The sequence below is a fragment of the Marmota marmota genome, unplaced genomic scaffold (assembly GCF_001458135.2).
Source record: "Marmota marmota marmota unplaced genomic scaffold, marMar, whole genome shotgun sequence".
Classification (NCBI taxonomy): domain Eukaryota; kingdom Metazoa; phylum Chordata; class Mammalia; order Rodentia; family Sciuridae; genus Marmota; species Marmota marmota.
The window spans coordinates 4,605,896-4,627,694 of record NW_025999961.1 but is presented as its reverse complement, the minus strand read 5'-3'; the positions used below and the strand labels follow the sequence as shown (position 1 = coordinate 4,627,694).

The 21,799-nt window shown below is 39.5% G+C and overlaps 1 protein-coding gene across 12 annotated transcripts in view; it reads left to right on the top strand.

Moving 5' to 3' along the window:
- Positions 1 to 21,799, top strand: part of Rai14 (retinoic acid induced 14) — a 133,317-nt gene that overhangs the window by 89,708 nt on the left and 21,810 nt on the right. For all 12 annotated transcript variants that reach the window (XM_015496375.2, XM_048802914.1, XM_048802913.1 and 9 more), the window contains 2 exons: positions 11,949 to 12,037; positions 18,194 to 18,258. In XM_015496375.2, coding sequence (XP_015351861.1) covers positions 11,949 to 12,037; positions 18,194 to 18,258 — 154 coding nt within the window. The remainder of the gene's footprint in view (positions 1 to 11,948; positions 12,038 to 18,193; positions 18,259 to 21,799) is intronic.

Below are 21,799 nucleotides of genomic sequence, written 5' to 3'. Positions count from 1 at the left end.
TTCAGCTTTTCACTCTTCAATATCTCCTCTCTAGTGATCCATAGTACATACAGCTTTTGGTATGAAATGGTTTGAGGATGGTAGCATTGACAGCAAAACCAGAAAGTACTGGAGTTGTAGTTCATGTCTTCCTGCTTTGCCAATGATCCTAAGTGAAACTGAATGTGCCTCAGAATCAGCTGAGGGGTCTTGCTGGATTCCACCCCTGGAATCTGAGCAGGAACCTGAGAGTTTGTGTTTCTAACGTATTCCAGGTGATGCTGACACTGCTAGTCCTGGGCCATGCTTGGGGAACCCACCATACACTGTGATGGTGAACTTGGCGAAAGGACACAATTTCTCTCCCAAGCACCTGCATGACCACCTAAGAAAAATTCACAGTTATGACAGTTTATGGCTGTACCTTAACCTGAGAAAACTCAAAAATTTTAGAATAAAAAAAGCAAATTCAATGCTAAAGATTTGCATTATCTAAAAACAAACAAACAATGCCCCAGCCCCACAAAGCTAAAAGTCACTCTGTGCCATAGGAATGTTGAAAGCAGCAAGACCAAATATCAGCACAATGGAACACACATCTAATGGGGCTGACGGACAATAAACAAGCATTCCTTGTAAAGACAGGTACGCTGAAGAAAATAAAGAGTGCAGGGGCCACTTTGATTAAGCTTCAGGAAGGAAGGGCTCTTTGAGCAGATTCCTGAATGGAATGGGGACAATGCTAGACAGTTTTCTGGAGGAGTGACTTTCCTGGTGGAGAGAACAGCAGAACAAAGGCCCTGAGGTGAGAGGGTGCCTGATGGGCTCAAGAAACCACAAGGAGCCAGTGGGCTGGAGTCCTGTGTACAGGGAGACCGCTGGAAGGTGAGGTGGAGGGGCAGCCAGGACACCTCCTGCAGAGCCTTGAAGAGTATGGCAAGGACTTTAGATTAAATCCCAATCATAAATACTTCCTGACTCTGCCTCCTAAGTAGGAGAATATACAGAAAAACATCTTAAGAAAGGAGTACAATAAAAATAGATTGCACGAATGGTGTGACTCTACATCATGTACAACCAGAGAAATGAAAAGTTGTGCTCTGTTTGTGTAAAAAAATAATAATAATAATAAATTAATTAATTATTAATTTAAAAAATAGAAGCAACTTTAGGTGGTCAAAATGTGAGGCACCTGTTGCAGAACTGAAATGTTGGGGCTTTTAAGAAACAACTACTTCTGAATCTTTTACTGAGTATGGTGACTCCCTTTTTGGAATTTTTTTTTTTTAAAGGAAAGAAGAAAGATATGAGTATAGTAAGAGAAATTGCTCTCTGAGTTAGGTCAGGAAGTTTAAGTCCTGATCTTTTATATATTTCCTAATTTCACTGAAATGTTGGGGTTGAGTCTCTGTGTCTATGAAATAAAGATGCTAGACAAGTTATCCTTCTGGAAAATTCTAACACTCTGGAATTTTGACATGTGGCTATCTCTGGTAGGGTTTGGTGCATGATCAGCTCTTTAAATGTAGGTTGTTTGCTTGATTTTAGGACTGGAAATTGATTGCAGAGGTGGTGGGGAAGATTTTGAAGACTGTATCGTGGTCCAGCCTTCTGTGTACCTGGAGTCTGGGTGGTGAAAGTGGCAAGAAAGTGTTGGGTTTTAGTGAAAATTTCTGTGAATGAATATGTCTGGAAAATCAAGTCTTCTAAAAGTAGCCTTGAGAATATGTTTTTCCTTCCAATATATGTTTCAGCTGGCAATCAGAAACCAGCAGAATTATGTTTATTATTACTCTGGAAAATTGAAAGAACTTTCCAGACCATAACTCATGGTCTTTTGGATAGCAGCAGCTCAAGTACCCTTCTGGTGAAGAGCCTTGGGAAATATCCCAGCCTTGTCCTAAGGTATTTATTTCGGGAAGGTTTGCACAACTTTGCTGAATGGTTGGTTTTTTTTTTTTTAGGAAATGAAACCTCCATTGCTGGCTCAGTTTGCTTCAGTGCTAGGATTACATTCCTGTCTTTTTTTTTTTTTTTTTTAAATCCCTGGCAAAACTAACATGTCCCAGTGAGAAGCCCATGTTTGTTTTTTGCCAAATACTCACAGTTTTTAGTTTCAACTTTGTTTGTTGAAGAGCCACACAAATAGTGAGTTAATAACCCATAGCATTTCAATTTGCAGAGTGATTGACAAGCAATGCTACTTATCAGTGAAGGGCCCGTTCTGGGCTATAATCTATAATGCCTGAGTTAGGACTCGGGTGCCATTTTTTTTGAAGAGTTTTTCAGACTATATTTAAGACATTCAGAACTATGTCGCTCACAAGTATATTAGAGTACAAACTCCTGTATCTGTTCATTCTGGGACTTTTTGGCAAGTTGGTAAACTCTGTGCCTGTTTCCTCTTCTGTAAAGAGAGAACCATAATAGTTTATTCTGACCCCCTAAAAGCCTGCAATGAGGATAAGACACTCAGTACAGCAGTGTTTCAATAGACTAGATTCTGTGGTTGATGATGTTGCTGTCATCTAAACCTTAAACATGGTTTAGAAGGAGGGAACTAGAGTCATCACAGCCACCATCAAGAAGCAACAAAGCAGCCAATAGCTGTGCTTCCTGGTCCTTCCAAAGAGCCCTCCAGCTTCTCAGTGCCTCCTCCTGCTCCTCTGTCACTTCCTCCAGCCTGTACTCAGCCTGCCCTTCAGCTGCTCTTTGAGTTGACTTTCTCTTAGGGTGCGTGTGGAGGGAGGTCAGGAGTGATAGAGAGGGAGAATGTCAGAGTGCAACAAACTTTTCAAGCACTGAAAACTTGGGATCTTTCCAAGTGACAATAGCATCAACATTCCAAATATCAATAAGCATCAAAGGATCAAAGTAATTTTATATAAATCTTTGGGCTGCTTATTTGTGTCTTTTAGTTACAACTCTGTTGAAGGGCCCTGGCTGAGTCTTATAAGCAAAACTACACATCCTGAATTATAATGAAACATGACCCAATGGGGATTCCTTTTTTTGTGTGTGGAACATATCTATGCAATTGTTTTTAAGGCTAAGGGGATTATGTTTTCAAAAGACCGTGAAACAATGGGTGCCTTGGCAAAAAATGATGGTGTGAGGCTTTTAACTTGTCCTCCATTTAGAGCAGTACTTCTCATGCTTGAGGGTACACACCAGGTCAACTGGGGACCTTGTGCCAGCAGCATTTGTCATTTATTATATGTGGGGTAGGGCCCCAAAAGCTCACATGTCTTTTTTGAGGGGTACCTAGGATTGAACCCATGGGCACCTAACCACTGAGCCACATCCCCAGCCCCCAACTCCAGGTCCATGTACCACTCTCTGAGTAGCTAAGACTAAGGTTGCGAAGTGCTGTCACTTTAGCTGCATCAGAATATGGAGTCCACCATGGATATCCCTGACTAGTGAACTGTGTCCTTGTCACTAGGCCTAGGGTTAGAGGAGTGGATAAAAAGTTTTTATAGTTTTTCTGCCTCTGCTGAATTATTGACCCCTCTAAACAAAGAAATAAACAGGTAACAAAGTCTCTCATAAAATATATTGTTATGTGGACTTTTGAATGACATTTCTTATCTTTAAACAAAAAGGTCACACTTTTTAATTAGAAGTAAAAGCTTATGTAGAGACAAAGCCAAAGGATGTTCCTAATTTGTTTTGCATTCACTCTTTTATATTCCTTTTTTACAGGAAATTTCAGCTGATAATTAGTTGAGTTGACTACTTCAAAGAGCTTGTTAAGAAGACTTAAATGTTTTGCCTCTAGACTTTTTAGATTGTAATTAAAATTCTCATTTCTTAAATTAAAATTTACTAGACATAAAAAGTCTTGGCTAGGATGTGGAGAAATTGGATTCCCTCCTACATTGTTGATAGAGATATAAAATGGTGCAGTAGCTTTAGAAAAGAGTTTAGCAGTTCCTAGAAAATTAAATATGTTTAGCATATGACTCAGTAATTCCACTCCTTGGCTTATACCTACTAGAAATGAAAATATATGTCCACACGAACACTATATACAAATGTTTTAACAGTAACAATAACCCCAAGTAGAAAAAAAAAATCCAGATGCACATCTTGTAACAAATGGATGAACAATGTAGAATACTCCTAAAATAGAACTCATTAAGGAAGAAGTGCAGTACTGAGAGTACAGCATGAGAGAACCAGAAAACATGCCAAAGCAAAGGAGCCAGATACAGGGGACCATGTACTGTAGGATCCTCTTTAGGAAATATCCAGAAAAAGCTAATTAGTGGAGAGAGAAAGTAGGCTAATGATTTCCAGGGACAAAGGGGACTAAGAAATGGGAGTGAACGTCATGGTAGTTGGATTATATCTCAATAAAAAGATAAAAATATGTCGCTTTTCTTCTTTACTCTCTATTTTTTTTAATGGAATTATTTTTCAGTGTTGTACATGCCTTTTAATGGTTTATCACAGCGTTTCACAACCTGGGCACTAGGATAGTTTGGACTGGATGGATAATCCTTTGTTATGGGGAACAGTCTTATCTTTTTTGTAGGATGCGCAGCAGTATTTCTGGTCTCTGGTGCCCCCTGGCAATAAAGAAAAAAACATGTCCCCAGATATTGCCAAATATCCTGGTGTATATGTGTGTGTGTGCATGTGTTGAGACCACTGGTTTATCTTTAGTGTTCCTTCTAAAAGCCATGCTCCGGGAACAAAGGAACTTTGTTTTATTCATTGTTATTTCTCAGTGCTTAATTTGACACATCAATACCCTAGTATCCTAGTGAATGTGTAAATGAATGTATTTAGCTATAGTAGTCACAGTATATAAAAATAGACAGCTATCTGTAGAAATATCAAAACTATCCCACACTTGAATTAGCTCCAATATCCAATTAACATTGTCAAGAATACTGTCTAAGGGTGTGTGTGTGGCTAGGGGTGGTTAATTAACCTTCTACATCACCCCCAACCCAACCCCATTTATCTCATTCCAATCTACTAACTGTCTTTATGTAGAGGTTTATTCTTTCAACCAGTTATCCAGGACACAGGCCATTAGAGGGCATCGATCATGCTCTTAATTTGGTGCTGACCTGGGACACCATCTGCTCCATAAGCCTTCAGTAACCCACAGTCCCCCTGCCTGCCACCAGATAGAGGCTGGCCTGAGCCTGCCAGCCTCCCAGCCTGCCTCCACTGAGGATGTCTACATTTGTCAGTTACTGTATAAGAAAGGAAATCTATAAGTTGTCACCAATAAATCCAGGTTGTGTCACTGACAAGTTGTGTTTTTCTACCCAGTGATGCCCAACTTTCTACTGGAATATCTTACTAAATGTTGGCTCTGCCTCTGGTTCACATTCAGAGGCTAAATGTTAATGGCTTACTGCTGCCAAACCCTGCACTGAGGATTATCACTTCCGTGGAAGGTGCCAGAATGTAAGCAGCTCAAGTGTGAGCTTTAGACAAGGCTGGTCTTGGGTGGCTTTTGTAGTCTGTGACTGTCTACAACTTTGTTCCCAAGTTTCCACTCACTGAAAAACCACATAGCTTTTATCCCTCTCCTCTCTGGCCCTTTGGTTTTTAGGGTATGATGCTTTTGACTTAACTTCTGCTAGCCTGACTTTTCTGAATGTTGAAACAATTCCTTTCATTAAGCAACATGTCACAGACTCTACTTTGTATGTGAGTGAGGCTACGATAATTGGTGGCCTATTTTTTTTTTTTTTTTGAGTATTTGCTAGTTGCTTCATGTTTTGCTAAGTACTTTTACATACAACTCATTTATTCTCCACAGCCCATTTTATAAATGTGGAAGCTGGGATATAGAGAACTCCTACCTGAGATTACACCATCAAGTGGCAAAATGAATGTTGAAACTCATTTAGTCTGAGCCCTTAAAAATTACACATTTTACCTCCCTAATATCATGCTTCTTGATATATTCCTTATTATACTTGTCATCTGACTGCATATTTTTGTCCTCTGCTAAGCTTTAATAATGTTAAAGCGTATTCAAAGCTTTAATTTTGCAAAATCATGGAGAGTAGATATAATGAGAACTTGACTTCCTAAATTTTAAAACTTTGAGATGACTAGATAACCAAATTAGATAAACAAAAGTTATCACCATGTATTTCCCCACCTTGCCTTTCTGTACGATGGTATTTACCCCACTCCTGACAAATAGCTTCTTTTAGCTTGGGGAATGAGGGAAAGAAGGCAGGGCTCCTCTCTTCTAGAACTTTCTTTCCCAGGGAAATAAACAAAATGACCCGGCTCTTCCTGTGGGTAATTGATTATTTATGTATAAGATAGCTAGACTGAACATATGTGCTACTACAATATAAAGGAGATAGTTGCTAAGGGTTTGGTGCCAAAGTCACTCTAGTGTTAAATCTGTGTGTTAATTTTCTGCATTTGTACGTCTTTCATAAAAATTAGCCAAAACTGTACCAGCATACCAACCATTTTGGTTTTCTTTTATGTGGCAACTGATTTAGCAAGCTCTTGCAGCTTATAAACACCATGTTCCAAGTTAAATGGTAAAGTGATTTTATGACTAAAAAGCAATGGCAATGACATACTATTAGTCAGAATATTAGATTATTATCCTTTTAGGTAGGTAATTATAAGGAATTAATCAGAGTGTTCAATGGATATCAAAATAACTGCAGAGTAGCTATCTTATTTTTTCTTTTCCTAAATCTTATCTGCAGATTTTTAATAATAGACTATAGTATGGAGCAGTATATATGTCATATATGTATACATATGTGTGCATATAAATGAATATATATATATTGTAAATAGTATAGAAGGTTTTAGTGAATTTTCTTTTACTTGTAATTCATCACTGAAGAATCTTTTTTATTCCATAGGATATGCCCATAGAACTTGTAAGACTTTCCTAGTTTCAGACCACAGCATGTACTTTAATGAACAGTATCAGGGATGCAAATAAAACTACATAAGTCCACTAGAGTTTACATCAAGAGCAAGAACCAAAACTTCAGCATATGGGAGTGTTTAGGAGCTATTAAAATTTTGTTTTCTGAGTGTCTTCACATTAAGTCTTACAAATTACAGACATGGTCGGGCTGTAAAGATATGTGTGGGTTTGGTTTATTTGTTTGCTTTAAATTTTGCTTTTGTTGTAATTGTGTGTGTGTGTATGTGTATGCACTTGTGTACCATTATGTATTGTTGTGAATGTATCCTTTTAAAAGTAAATCTACAGTAGCTTTTGTTTTTTCTTGCAAGGTGTGCTAGTCTACTAGCTCTTGATTGATTAAGGGTTTTGTTTTGTTTTGTTTTGTTTTCCCTAAATCTTAAAAGAGTTCAATCTTGAACCCTTTAAACTGTTCTCTATCATATTAGAAAACTAAGACCCTACCAGAAAACTTTTTTTGAAATCACCATATTCTGTGTAATTATAGTTATATGGCATATTTTTCCTTTAAAGCATTTAAACCACAATGCTCAAACTCAAATATCTTTTTAATCTAATGATATATGGTAATACAATTTTTTTAAAACCTGAATTTATCCTTACAAATATATAATTAAATAATATCCACTGGAACTTATGGGTTCATCCTGTGGATGACCACACACAAAAATATCCAAGCGTGGCATGTTCAGTATCCGCTAGGAAATAGGTAGCATTGTCAAAGGGTGGCTGATGAGAGTTTAAAAAAAGAACTGTTTACAAATAATCGCAAAGTTAAAGGAAACCAACAAGGTTGGGAATGCAGCTCTAGGCTAGCAATAGGGGGAATCTTTTCTGCCCTTGACCTGGAGGGATGAGGAGAGAGAACAAATACCCAAACCCTGAAAGAGCCACGATTGTAGCTTTGGGAAAGTCAGAACTGTGGCCTTCATAGCTGTGGCTTTCCTAGAGGAAAGATGGCCACTGCCAATGTGTGACTTGGAGGAGGGCAGTGGGAAAGATCATGCTCTGAATCTTTCCTCATATTCTTACTCCCATAAGCACTAACCATTGTTCAAACTCTACCAGAAGCCAAAGGACATGGTAGCCCATTGGTTACAGTGCACTGGAGGATTGTCTCCTGGGCCATGGACCCAGAGCTAAAGGGAGAGGGCCGCTCCAGAGGGTCAAATAGAAGGCATAGCACTGGTGTCTCTCCCCTACGAGAAGACCTATTTATTGTGTTTTGTGGGTTTGCTCCCATTTGCTAGAATTGCATGCTCAGTGAGAAGGAAGGATAAATGTCTCCATATCTAAATGAAGAAGTGAATCAGAAACTAAAATGATGACTAAAATGATCTGCTGTCCCCTTTCCTGCATTGTAGGCTTATGCCTATGATCCTGTGTCTTAGAAAGTAGATAGCAATTTTTGTGTGACAGCAGAACACAACAGACACCTGGAAATTAGAGCCTTTTTGAGAAATACCCAGAAATAATATGTTTAATTGGCCCACATGAATGACTTTGTTATCTAAAAATGTGATGATTATTAGATAGGTATGGTATAAAGTTACAAGCACAAATATTTGCCCTTATACTGAGCTGTTTATAATTACTTATATTTGTACTTTGCTAAGGATAGTAAGTCCTGAAGCATTTGGTAAAATATGGGAGACAATCATAAATTGGGAAAATACTCTTTCTTAGCAGGATACCAATATTCTGCAGGAAAATGGTTGGAGAATCCCAAGAAGAGAGAAAAAAGTCGCTCCCTGTTCTAAACTCTTAATTGGAGAGGCAGAACAAAACAACCCCCACTCCCCCACACACATAATTTTTTAAAGCATAGTCAATGAAAAATGTATTTAATTGCATCCATCAAAAGATGTGTTACAGCCAACAGAGAGGTCAATTTTGATTGACACTAGAGGTTTCCTTTAAAAAGCAATGTCTAAGAAGTTTCTTATGTGAGATTTGAAATAACACTTTCTCCACCTTGGAATGATTATTGGCCTTCCAAGTACTGACCTTGAATCCCTGCAATTTCAAGTCATTTGATGAATATCAAGTTATGTTCAACAGATTACATTTACCAAACTATAGTAGTGGCCTATAGTAGTGCTCTTATCAAATATATCTGCAATTTGAACCACCCATAAATATAATGTATGATTCAGAGGCAATCTAAAACACTTCAGAATAGAAAAAACTATAAATATCCTCTCTGAGGGAGGTGGAAACTAGAAAGGACCATGCAGAGCTTCAGGGATGCAAGCCTGGAAGGAAAGCTTCAAGGTCTTGGACCATGTTCTGTTGCTTGATGTGTTTGAAGGTGATATTGCATCTGCTTGTAAAGTTACCAGACTGTATGATATGTGCAGTTTTATTTATGTAGGTTATAGTTTAATCAAAAGTTAGGTGGAGCCAGATGTGGTAGCACATGCCTGTAGTCCCAACAGCTCAGGAAGTTGAGGCATGAGGATCTTGAGTTCAAAGTCAGCCTCAGCAACTTGGCAAGGCCCTAAACAACTCAGTGAGACCCTGTCTCTAAATAAAATATAAACAAAAAGGCTGGGGATATTGCTCAGTGGTTAAGCACCCCTAGGTTCAATCCCTGGTACCAAAGGGGGGGGGGGGAGTTAGGTATTGGGTATATGCACCTGTGTACAGAGTAATCACTTTCCCAGTCTATCTTCAAAGTAGCCTATGGCTACCCTGCTTTTGAGATACTTTTGATTTAGTTCTCCCCTGTCAAAGGAGATAAAATGTTAACAGCTTAAAAGCAAATACACAGACCTAGAAAAGAAGACCAATATAATCAATTTTAGGACTTAGTAGTTCAAGAGCTTTGGGTTAGCACCCCTGAAAGCAGAGTTCAAGGAACTGAAAACTGAGTCTTTTGATGGTGACTTTATTTCCTCAAAAGCAATTAATTATGTTATGTATATTGTTACAAGGCTGGTGAATCTTTAGAAACCTTCTACAAAGATTAGTTAAAATAAAAGATTAATCACTTAAAGGTAAACTTTTTACAAAATTAAGCCTTCCCCCAATGTGGTGAAAAACAGGGGTATTATTGTCCTGCCTTTTAGGGGTATTCTTTTGGCTAAGCTGTGTTTAAACAGGAATTCAATTTAAACAAGTCACCACATTTCCAAATCATTCCATGTAATCAACGCTTTACTTAATGTGGAATCACTCCGAAGTGAATTTTGATTGTAAAGAGACATTATGTACCGATTGCTTCACAAACAATTGGTATGATCAGAACCAGGTAGACAGAAAAGCAAAATGTTAGAGCCAGATCCTTAGAAATCATTTGACTTAGTCCTTCCACTTTACAATGGAGGAAACTTAAGCACAGAGAGGTTGATCCAATTTCCCCAAAGCACATAGTTAATTACGTTATGCCTGATTTACAACCAGACTTGAAATGTTCTCACTTGATAATCTGTCCCCTTCACTCAACTTACCTACAAAGGACAAAGGGCTGGAGTCAGACCCACTTGGGTTCAAATATTAGCTCTTGGATTTGCCAGCTGCTTGTGACCCTGGGCTCTGATGATAGATCCTACCCTGACAGAAAATAATGCCTGGGCATTCATTTGAAAGATACAGACCAAGGGAGGAGGAGAACTGGAGGCTTGTTAACCTCTCTCTTCAGGAAAGAGATGGAGAGACAGGAAGGTCTCCATGGTGGAGACTCTTGAAGCCTGTGGCCATCTCAGCCTCTGGGCCTGACTGCAGGTGGTACACTTTGCTTCTTTCTACCTGCAGAAGTGCTCTTCACCCTGGGATCATTGGTGTGGCATTTGGCTGTGATCCCTTCTTTTAATAGTCCAACTAAAGATGTCATAGAGCATGGTTTGTACTCCATGTCACTGAGTTCTGGAGCCTTTTGTGGGCTTTCTGCAGTGCTGTTTGCAACTGAGTATAGAATCCTGCCATGGGAGGTAGACAGTGACAGGGCTCCCCTAAACCACTGTTGTGGGAAGGAAAAGTCAGCATCTAGAAGTGTAAAGTAGGCACTTAATGGATGTTGTATGCCACTATCGTTCATCTAAAGCACAGCCTTGCTTTTGGCATTGTCCAAGCAACGATGTCCAAGAACTTTGACCTCTGTGACTTAGACAGGTTTCTTTTTAGAGTGTGCATTATGTAGAAATGATGGCATTGTGCCAGGCGCTGTGGCACACACTTGTAATCCCAGTGGCTTGAGAGGCTGAGGCAGGAGGATCACAAGTTCAAAGCCAGACTCAGCAGCTTAGTGAGGCCTCAAGAAACTTAGTGAGACCCTGTTTCAAAATAAAAACTAAAAAGGGCTGGGGAGGTAGCTCAGTGGTTAAGCACCCCTGGGTTCAATCTTCAGTGCTCCCTCCACCCCCCACCCCCCCAAAACAAGAAGAAATGATGGCATTGGTAAAAGTAAATGCTAGACAAAGAAAAAAGATAATATTTATTTAGAAACTCAATCTAATTGGAGCTCTCTGTTGATTCATAAAGAGATAAATATGTGATAAAATCTTAAATTTTTTCAAGCCTGAACTTTGGGTTGAAAAGAGGTAAGATCAAGCTCCTGTTCCATCATTAATAGAATATGTCAGAGAGGAGGTGGGATGTAGCTCAGTGGTAGAGTATGTGCTTAGCATGCATGAGAGCCTGGGTTCAACCCTAGCACCAAAAATAAAAACAAAAACAAAAAAGAAAAGAAAGAAAAGGGGTCAATGAACAAATTTTCAGACCATAGTGAGGCTCTGTGTCCTCATCTTTAAAACAAGGTTAAGTTGGTGGTGCTCACCTATTGTTCCAGCTGCTCAGAAGGCTGAGCAGGAGGATGACTTGAGCCCAGGAGTTTGAGACCAACCTAGGCAACATTTAAAAAACTAAAAATACAAATCAGTGAAATGAGGCTGATAATAATACTCACTCAGCAGGTAGTTGTGGAGCTCAAGTGGGAAAAAAATACACATGAGCAGGCAAAAATCTTTGTTAGAGATGAATGTAAGGTGTGGCAATCCTAAGCAGATGTGTTTTCCTCTCTCTCCAGTTTTCATCTTGCAGCTACAAAAGGACACGTGGAGTGCCTCAGGGTCATGGTTGCCCATGGTGTGGACGTGACTGCCCAAGACACTACCGGTATGTGGGGTTTTACTCTCTTAAGTCCATAATTTGTCAGCGTGAGCATAGGTATTACAAAAGTTTTATTTTCATTGTGCAAAATTTAGAGTCTGCAGATAGCCAAAAGAAGAAAGCAGAATCACCTTTGATGGCTAGGCTATGGTATGGTTGCATCATCTGTCTGTGCCTCTGTGTTTTCATCTGCTGTGAGCTTAGTCAACTAGAGAACTGTGTGCTTCCTATCTCTCATTTTTTTTTTTTTTTTACATTATTTCCTAACACTGAACATATGGGGCAAGCAATATTCCCTAGTTTTTGTTTTTATGAATTACATAATAATATGAAAATGAAGATCTTCACCCCTTACTTACTTCAACACATCCAAATTATCTGGGACTTGGAAGGAAGGGAGGAAGGAAGAAAAGGAAAGAGCACACAGTATACACATAACCGTATACATATATACCGATGCTCTCTAAGATTCAGATTCCCTTGTCTAGAGTTTTCCAGCCAAGTGGATTTTTTTTTAAAGCTCCCCAGGTGATTCTAATGTGAAACTAGTGTTGACAAATGATGAACAGGACATATGGAAAGAAGAGGTAGTGTAGTCTAGTTTTTTATAAGCTTTGTTCTCTGGGAAAGAGCCCCTGAAGTTTCCAGCCTGGGATTCCGCCAGTGATGGTCCTAAGACCAAAGCAACTAATGATTTTTCACCGATTACACTGGGAAATCTTTGGTTTCTAATACCTTTTTGTTATTTTTTACTGGAAAACAAAATCAAGCTAATTCCAGTCTTTATCTAGGCTTTTCATTAACCTATAATGGATCCTTTACATCCTTCCCCAAAATTAGTCTCTTCAGAGTAATCAATCGTCTTGGGAAATCAGTCAGGTATTGCAAGAATGCTGTTATTACTCATAACATACCTAGGAAACGTATGTTTCAGAAATGTTTTCAAAGTCTGTGGCATTTAAAAGAAAATAATCTCAGTGGTTGGTGATCTTTAATCTATGAGAATAGTTTTTTTTAGGACAGGCCAAGAACTCTTGAAGTCATGTAAGGTGAATGACACATCAAACTGGTAAAACCATTTTTGGTCAAAACAGGGAGAGACTGAAGTAACAAGATTTTCCTGAGCAGTTCTACAGATCATTCCAAAAAAGTATTTTGAGAAATAGTAAAACTAGTAGCAGATTAATAGTTTTTCTAAGTGACTGCCTTGAGGGGAACACTAATTTACACTACACTAATGAAAGTCATCTTTACTTTCAAGATCCATTCTGTTTGTCTTACTTTTAAAGTTATACCACATAAACACAGCACAATAAGTCTGGCTAACAACCCTTACCTCTAATGAGGTATTTGACTTCTTTAAGTAGAGGAGGTTTCCTCTTTCAAAAATTCATAATCTAAAAGAACTAGCTTATAGTAAATACACTGGCATGTGTCAAATAGTTCTGTTTTATTGCATTTATTGTTAGGAAACAGATTAGAAAGGAATTCTCTATCAGGACTAAACATCTTCCCTCACTTCTTTTTATTATAGGGAAAAATAAGTTCCTTTAGTAGATGTTCATTGTAGAAAACTTGGGGAGTACAGAAAACTGTAAAAAAGGTAACTAGTGCTTCTACTCCTATCAGAAAGAAAAATGTTACTGTGTTTTTCGTTTGTTTCTTTGAAATTTCCTTATAGATTCTGCCTAGCACATTTTTACATAGCTGAGAGTATATTATACAGTAAATTTCTATTCCTGTTTTTTAATTTAGTATTGTATTGGTACATTTTACCCCCATTAAAAGCTTTTATGGAGCTTATTTATTTGTGGCCACATTACACTATAAAGGTGAATTTGCCATCAGAACCCTAACTTGGTTTCTAGGATCTGGTTCAGTATAAGCAGCAAGTCCTGGATTCCTCAGCTCAGTGTCAACTTCCTTGCAGAGTGAATGGCAGGATCCCCAGAGAAGGAACACTATAGATGGTGCTCAGAAGGAAATAAAAGCAGATTAAATGATTTGCAGTTTCTATCACTCACATATCTTAAATTATCCCTGATTCCTTTGCCCACTTGACTTTCCTGATGAAGATCTAGGGGATTTAGAAGCTGAGGTTTGAAAATGTAAGTAAGGGTCCTTAGTCTTTGCATCTCCAGTTGCTGGTTTAACTTTTATGATTTCTGGGTTGCCTTCTGTTACATTATGCCCTCTATATATTGCCACTCAATTTTGGCACTGTGTGAAGACACAAAAGATAATTTCATCTTAAAAGTCAGGGAATTTAGACCAGAGACATCAAAAAAATGTGCTGTATATGTGTAATAAGAATTGAATTGCATTCTTCTGTCATATATAACAAATTAGAATAATTTTTTAAAAAAACCTCAGGGACTTTAGATCATGAGGCACTCTGAAGTGTAGCTGCATGTTATACCAAAGTTCATATGTTAATTTAAAATAAAGGAACACCAAAAAGGTTGGTATGATTCAGGGTACTTGACTGGCTATTTATTCATGTATACAGGGAGGTCACAAGGATCACCTGTGCACAAGGCTGAGCATAACCTGGCCTTGAAAATATTCCACATGATACACACAGGCAAAAATATCTTTTGATTCTATGTAAAGCACTGTAAATTTATATTGTGCTTTAAATATAAGGGGAGACTAAGGAATAATTTTTTAACTTTAATAGTAAGAATGAATATTATAAATAAATCTTTTATAATCTGATCTTCTCTCCTGAGAATATAACAATGTGCATGGACTTGTGCTTCCGTGATAAAAATTTGATTTACAGATAAGGATTTCTAAGAGTAATGTCATTAAATGTATTTAAAGTTGTTAATAAGAACTAGGGCTGTGGATGTGATTCAGAGGTAGAGTGCTTGCCTAGCATACACAAGGCCCTGAGTTCAATCCCCAGCACCACACACACACACACACACACACACACACACACAAAAGAAATAATACTCTTATAATTTTATTATTTAAATTTATTCTGTATTCTGAAACTATGGTTTTTAACAAATTATTTTAAATCTTATCTTTATAGTTGAGTATCATTTTGTTGTTATTATGTCTAAATATTTTTGTATTATGAGCAGATACTGTACTATCTCAAACTTTGACTTTTTGGTATTAGTTAGCCATATCTAAATATCACATGACTTCCTCAGTCTTAAAATATATACATGCTCTTGAGAAGTGTGGTCTTAGTCCCCTCAGTTATTCTTCCGGTACATTAATGATCTCTTCCTTGTTTTTTTCCAGCATTGAATAAATGTTCACTGTTTGAAATAGGTTAGAGGAAGGTGTTCCATAGCAGGGGTAGCTGAGCCTTCCTGCTTAAAGCCTCTTTCAATAATGGGACTCTTTGGCATCCTGTAATACTCCAGTAGTCTTGATTTTTATAGCATTAGTCTTTTTGCTTGTAGGCAAAGTTCTGCTGCTATACACCTGAATTAGGGTTGCCTTTGTTATCTGTCTGTAGGGAAGTTTCTTCCTGGCATTCCATATAGGTCCACAGCTCTCTGGGAGCCATTCTTATGCATTGTGCCTTTACAATGAGGTTCTATAACTAATAGAATACATTCTCTCCTGGAAATTTTGCATTGGAAAGGAATTTTGTTTTTAATGTTAGCAATGAAAAACATTTCACTTCAGTGTCCAGAGAATGATTTTTCATTTAGATTTTGGACTATTTCTTTTTCTTTCTTTTCTTTTTTCTTTCTTTCTTTCTTTTTTTTCTTTTTTTTTTTTTTTTAATGGTGCTTGGGATTGAACTCAGGGCCTTAAGCATGGTAGGCAAGCACTATACCACTGAGCTATATCCCCAGCTCTTGAAAAATGCTTTAATGCTGCTAGTTAGAAAAGCATGTCACTTGACCAGGAATATAAGAATTTTTGCTTCTCTAGAAACACAGTGTTCACATCTAGGTATGATCAGAACACTGGAAGTTAAATGAAAGTCTAATTTTTCTGCTATGATGTATTGTTTAAATGTCCCTACCACATTGTCTTTGGAGAACGTATGCCTTTTTGAAGTGGGTGCTGTTTGTGTAGAACAGCTTTTTTTCATGGCATGGACAAACGCTTAAATGTACTACATAAACAAGTCTCCAACTTACAATCAGGACGTGTTCCAAAAGTTCATTTGTAAGGCATTTGTTTAAAATTCAGAATGTGCTTGTCCTTAGAAACAATGTATAAATGATGGCTGGGGAGTCCAAGCTGGCCCACTAAAGCCTATTTAATGCATAATGTAACTAAAGTCGTGCTATTATGCTTTATTCATCTTGGGGAGGGGTGTCTTGTGCAATAAATGAGGGCGAAGAAGAGAATATCTTCATCTTCCTACTTTCAAGGACCTCTTTCCTCTTATTTCTTAGCCTCCTTCATCCCCATCCTTCTGGAGAGGGGCTTCTGCCTTTTGGTATTCTACCCCAACTAATAACACCCCTCATGCATACCATTAAGAGCTCTTAGCACCTCTACTGAGGAATAGAAGGGATCTGTTCTTTTGAAGTTACAGACTTTTGTGCAGTTCACCATGATCCTATGACCCTCTAATCTTAAATATGGTGGTTTTCTAGCCATGTGATCCTCTAATTAGTAAATTCTGATTGGTTTTACAGAATGCACATCATTCCAAAAGGGGAACAGTATTTTGGAACTGCATCACCATAAAAAAGAAATTGTCTCTCTAAACAATTGGTTCTCAGCTGGGGATGATTTTGCCACCAAGGGTTATTTGGCGATGTCTGCAGACATTTTCAGTTGTCACAACTAGACATCTGGTAGAAAGAGGCCAGAGTTGTGACTTAACTTCCTATAACATACAAGACAGCTATCCATAGCGACTATCTAGCTTAAATACAAATGGGACTGAGGCTGAGAAATTCTGCTTTAAGCCTAACTGTGAGTTTTCTACAGGTGTTATAGTGGGAATATCTTGGTCAAATGATTTGGGAAATGTAAGCTATGAGTTTCCTAGGTATATTGGGTTGACTGGCCCCTCATTGTAGACATTTGAAATTAGCTTAGCCTCTAAATCAAATTAACAAGAAAATATATTGACAGCCTACTGTGCACAGCGATATTGTAGGCAATAGAGATATAGCAGGTTATGATACAGAAAGTTCCTGTTGTGACCAAGTTTATATTCTAGTCGGAGGAGGGGCAGTTAACTATGTAAATCTGTAACTATATAAATGTGTGTCTAAGAGAGGTTTGAAAGGAGTGATAGAAGGCGCAAGGTACTATGAAGAACAAAGAAATAAAGCAGGGAGTGAGGATAAAAAGCATCAGGGAGGAAGTGGAATTTCCTCCAGTGGAGGAATATGGCCTCCCATGGAGGTGATTGAAAGCGAGCTCTCTGGCTCTTCTAAGGAAGAGAAACCAGGCTAAACCTAGAGAAACTGCAAAGTCCCTGGTGGGGCTCTTCTGACCCTTAGGCTACCCCTAAGCCCCTCTCCCATAGAGTCCTACAAGCCCACTTGGCAGTGGGGGGAGTTGGTTAGAGTATTGGAACCATCCTTGAAGTTATCTGACCATCAAAACACTGATGCCTCATGTTGGAGTCACGAAGGGAACTTAAAGAAATGCTGCTTTAGTGGTCTGTTGTTTTCCAACTCTTCCCCTTCCTCCACTCAAGAACTTTAAAAATCTGAAAGCTCCTGGGAATGGCCGGTCAGGACCAGAGTATGTTTGAAGAAGAGGGAAATGAGGAGTTGAGTAGAGATTAAGTTTGTGGGCCTCTGGTATGTTCTCTGCTGCCCAGTGGGCTGCATGTTTTGGGGTTTCTAGGCCTGGGGTGGTCCTTGCCTGGTGTGACGGTTGTGGACACGGGACATTTGGCACACACATTGACAGCTGAAAGCAGAACTTCCAAGCCTCATGTCATGAGTCTACCACAAGCTTCTGGCCTGGGGCTTAATTGCACCCTAAGAGAACAGCACTTGGAGCCTGTGAATGTTATCCAGTGGGCGGATGCTCTGTTTTCTCCCCACATTTGTGGCATTAAAGAATGTGAGGCTTTAATCTCCAGAGGAACAATTCTGTCTTTGTTAGAGAACAATATATTTCCTCATAGTTGTCTTCACTACAGAGACGTGAAAGAGATGTGAAAAGTGTGGCCTTTTTCCCCCAACTTTTGCTTTTCAATCCCTTTAGGACACAGTGCTTTACACCTGGCAGCCAAGAACGGACACCACGAGTGCGTCAAGAAGCTCCTTCAGGTAAAAGGCAACTTGAAATTATGTGTCATTTCTAAAAGGTGACCTTATCCATGAAAAAAGAAATACCTCTACACACACACACACACACACACACACTTTTAATACTGTCTCAGAACCCGGGTTTCCTACATAACCTCCTTATTGACAGGACAGTCAGGGAGAAGATTGTTTCCATAGCAACTCCCCTGGCAGTGAAGAGGATCCTAACCAAAATTTGGAGTGTCTTCCTAGGAATAGCCTCCTCCCCACACTTCAGTCAATTCTTTTTTTTCACTTTTCTGCAGGATTTGTGACCTCTATGTAGTCAGTTTTTACAAACTGCTGGAAATCCCCGCCATACTGGATCTCTGGTGTCCTGGTATTCTCCTCTGTACGTCATTAGTCAAGTGCAGCTCTTCTTGAGAAGCAAAATTTCAACCATTATTTCCTTGTATATAACTTGATGAGCTTTTAGTTCTTGATTCCTGTTTCAGTGTTTGGTTTTACTCTTCTTTAGAATTATAAGCCAACTCCATGGTTTGATAACCTTTCCAGGAAGTTTATAATGATGCCTTAAGGTGATGACATCCATAAATCTATAAAAATGTATATTCAATGAACCCCTGATAGCAGTCCATACAGTTTTGTCCAGCTGTTGCTAGTCAAAATGCAAGCTGGCTGTTTTCAGGAACAGCAGAAAGCAATAAAATACATGTTTGGAGTACTGTCTGTTCTGACAAGCTGTTGTCTCAGCCCCCACAAGCACTGTTTGGGACCCAGCATCTTGCTTTAATTTGACTTTGAATCTCTAATGCAGAGCTGTGGTCACATCCTTTGACTTGTCTGCTCGGTTGATCACGTAGCTTCCTGTCTTGCATTACATGCTGCTTGCTACTGCCAATTCCAGGAATGTTTAATCTTAACAGGTCATTGAAGCAAAACTCAAGAAAAATAGAGCAATGTCTGTGGTGCTATATTATAGGGCTTCCCCTTGAAGACACTGAACAGTGAGCTTTTCTTACCTGCCTCCTCCGGGCCACACAATCTGAATAGATGAAGATCACTCTTTTGCCTGGGTGCTCTGCATGTATACCTTCCCGTGTGTGTGTGTGTGTGTGTGTGTGTGTGTGTCTGTCTGTCTGTGTGTGTCTGTGTGTTTTAAATCTCCATTCCCCTCCTAGCTTGGCTATCCAGACCTTGCATCTGACTCTGATTTTAAGGAAGATTTAACCTGACAAGCTGGAAGTCCTTGTGGGCAAGGACCAGATATTCTAGCCTCTAATGTAATTTTATATCTGGTTGTGCAAATGGGTTCGTTTTTCTCTGGAATCTTTGAAGCCTTTAAGCAGTTCCTTGTGCTGTTCTAAAATTAGGCCAGAGCTTGGTAAGTAGTAACTTGATCTCCATTCTTCTTACCACTAAAGGGCAGGCATTTCACTCTAAGGTAGTTTGATCTTCCCTCTTCCAACTTGCAAATTGTCTCACCAGTGTTCTTCCTGGGTAGTTATGCAAACATCAGCCTTCCTATTAGGTCACTTTCCTTGAACCCTGGACCCGCCTAGTCAGTTCTTCACGTCTTGGACATCCAGGCTCTCTGTGATGTGACCTCCTGGTCTCCTGCTCCACCCTCTGCATTTAGTGACTCCTTCCACCCTCTGCATTTAGCAACCTTTCTGAGCTCTCTAGGCCTTTGCTGTAATTGTCTGTGAGCTAGAGATATTTCCCTTCTCCAGTAAACACCAGTTAAACATTCTGTCTTCTCAAGGCAAGGAGCACAAACAAAGCTTTAGAGATTCTACAGATTCAAGTGAACTCTCCCCCTCCCCCTGAGTGCTGGCTAGTCCTCATACCCTTTCATATACCAAATGGTCGCTGGGCAGTAAATATACGCATTAAACGTAAACTCACAGAGGAGTCACTATCTTGGTGGAGCTCACTGTCCTGCAAACACAGGCACAAACACACATTACAAATTGCAAAGCACTAAAGAGGAAGCCAACAGGGTACTGAGAAGTAGCAGTTCAGGGCAGCCTCATGGAGGAGATGATATTTAAGCTGAGATCCCTAATATGCAAAGTGTCAAGGGGAATGCATTCCTAAAATAGCAAGTGCAAAGGCCCCAAGGCAGGAAAAATACTCATCAGGGAGGAAAGAAAGCCAGTGCATGAGCCAGGGGCAAGGCAGGTGACCAGTAAATGTGTCACAGAAGGCAGGGCCTTGTGTGTTTGTGATAGGCAGACTGCAATTAATCCTAAATACAGTGTGGAACTGTTAAAGGTTTATAAGTAGACAGTGACATTCATAGTTCTAAAATATTATTCCTATTGTGTCAAGAAGTTATTCAGAGGAGAAAAAAACAGAACTAGGGAGACCCACAAGGAAGCTATCTTAGCTGTCCAGATAAGAAGGTGCTGGCTTAGACAAGGGTAGTGGAAACAAGAAAGAGAAGAGGTAGATCAGAGGTATGGTTTCTAGAAAGGATTGACAGGACCTAATGACTCATTAGATGTGGGAGGAGGAATAGAGGAAATCAGAGATGACTCCATCCATGGTTTCTGACTTGTTGACTAGATGGAGGATGGTGTGGTTCAGGTGTGGTAAACGATGGGGAGGAACAGGTTGGGCTTGGAAGAGGGGAAGTTTTGCCTTTGAAGTGCTTGTAAGACATCAGTGAAGTAGGCGCAGTGGGTTATCAAACCTGGTGCTCACAGGTGACATCTGAGTAAGATTGCACATTCTGACAGGTTGAAATCCTGGCCCTGCTGTTCACTGTGGCCTGATAAATTAACTTCTTTATGCCCTAATTCCTTTGCCTGAAAATGGTAATAGTAGCATCTATCCAGGGTTGTTAGGAACCGTAAAGCAATTCTTTGAACACAGCTGGGTGCATGATAGCTCTTACTTACACAATACTTATGTTGTTATTATTGGTAAGATGGACATTGGGAGTTCCTAGCCTCAACTTCTTGACAGAATTTCAAGCTGCAGGTGTGGATGAGATCACTAAGGAAGAGTGTTTAGAGAAAGAACAGTGAAGAGGCCCCAGGTTTTATGTCTGGCTGGAGGAGGAGGAGTGGTCAGAGCAAACAGAAGTTTTCCAGGCAGGGACTTGCATTGCTGAGAGGAGGACTATTTGATGAAGAGGGAATGGAATGCCACTGAGAGGCTAGTAAGAGGAGGACAAGAAGGCTATTGGGGTTGGAAACTGAAAGGAGGCTGGTGACCTCCGCTAGGTCCATCTCCATGGAGACACCCAACTCCATGGCTGACACTCAACTGCAGTGGACTCAGGAGTGAATGGAAAGCAAGAAGCATCGACTGCATGTTGGCAATTCTTAAGAGAGCTGGTTTTATGAAGGGGGAAAGAGAATTAGGTTAGGCAATGGAGAGAAAGATAGGATCGAGGTGAGAGATGCTAGAGCATGTTTGTTAGCTGGCCGGGGCTGTCCAGTGGTAACAGAGTGATGAAGTCAGAGGAGGAAAGGGCAGGCAAAGCAGCAAAGGATCAATTGGCTGCCTAGGTCATGATTATTTGGTTAGTCTCCAGCCCCCCCCCCCCCCC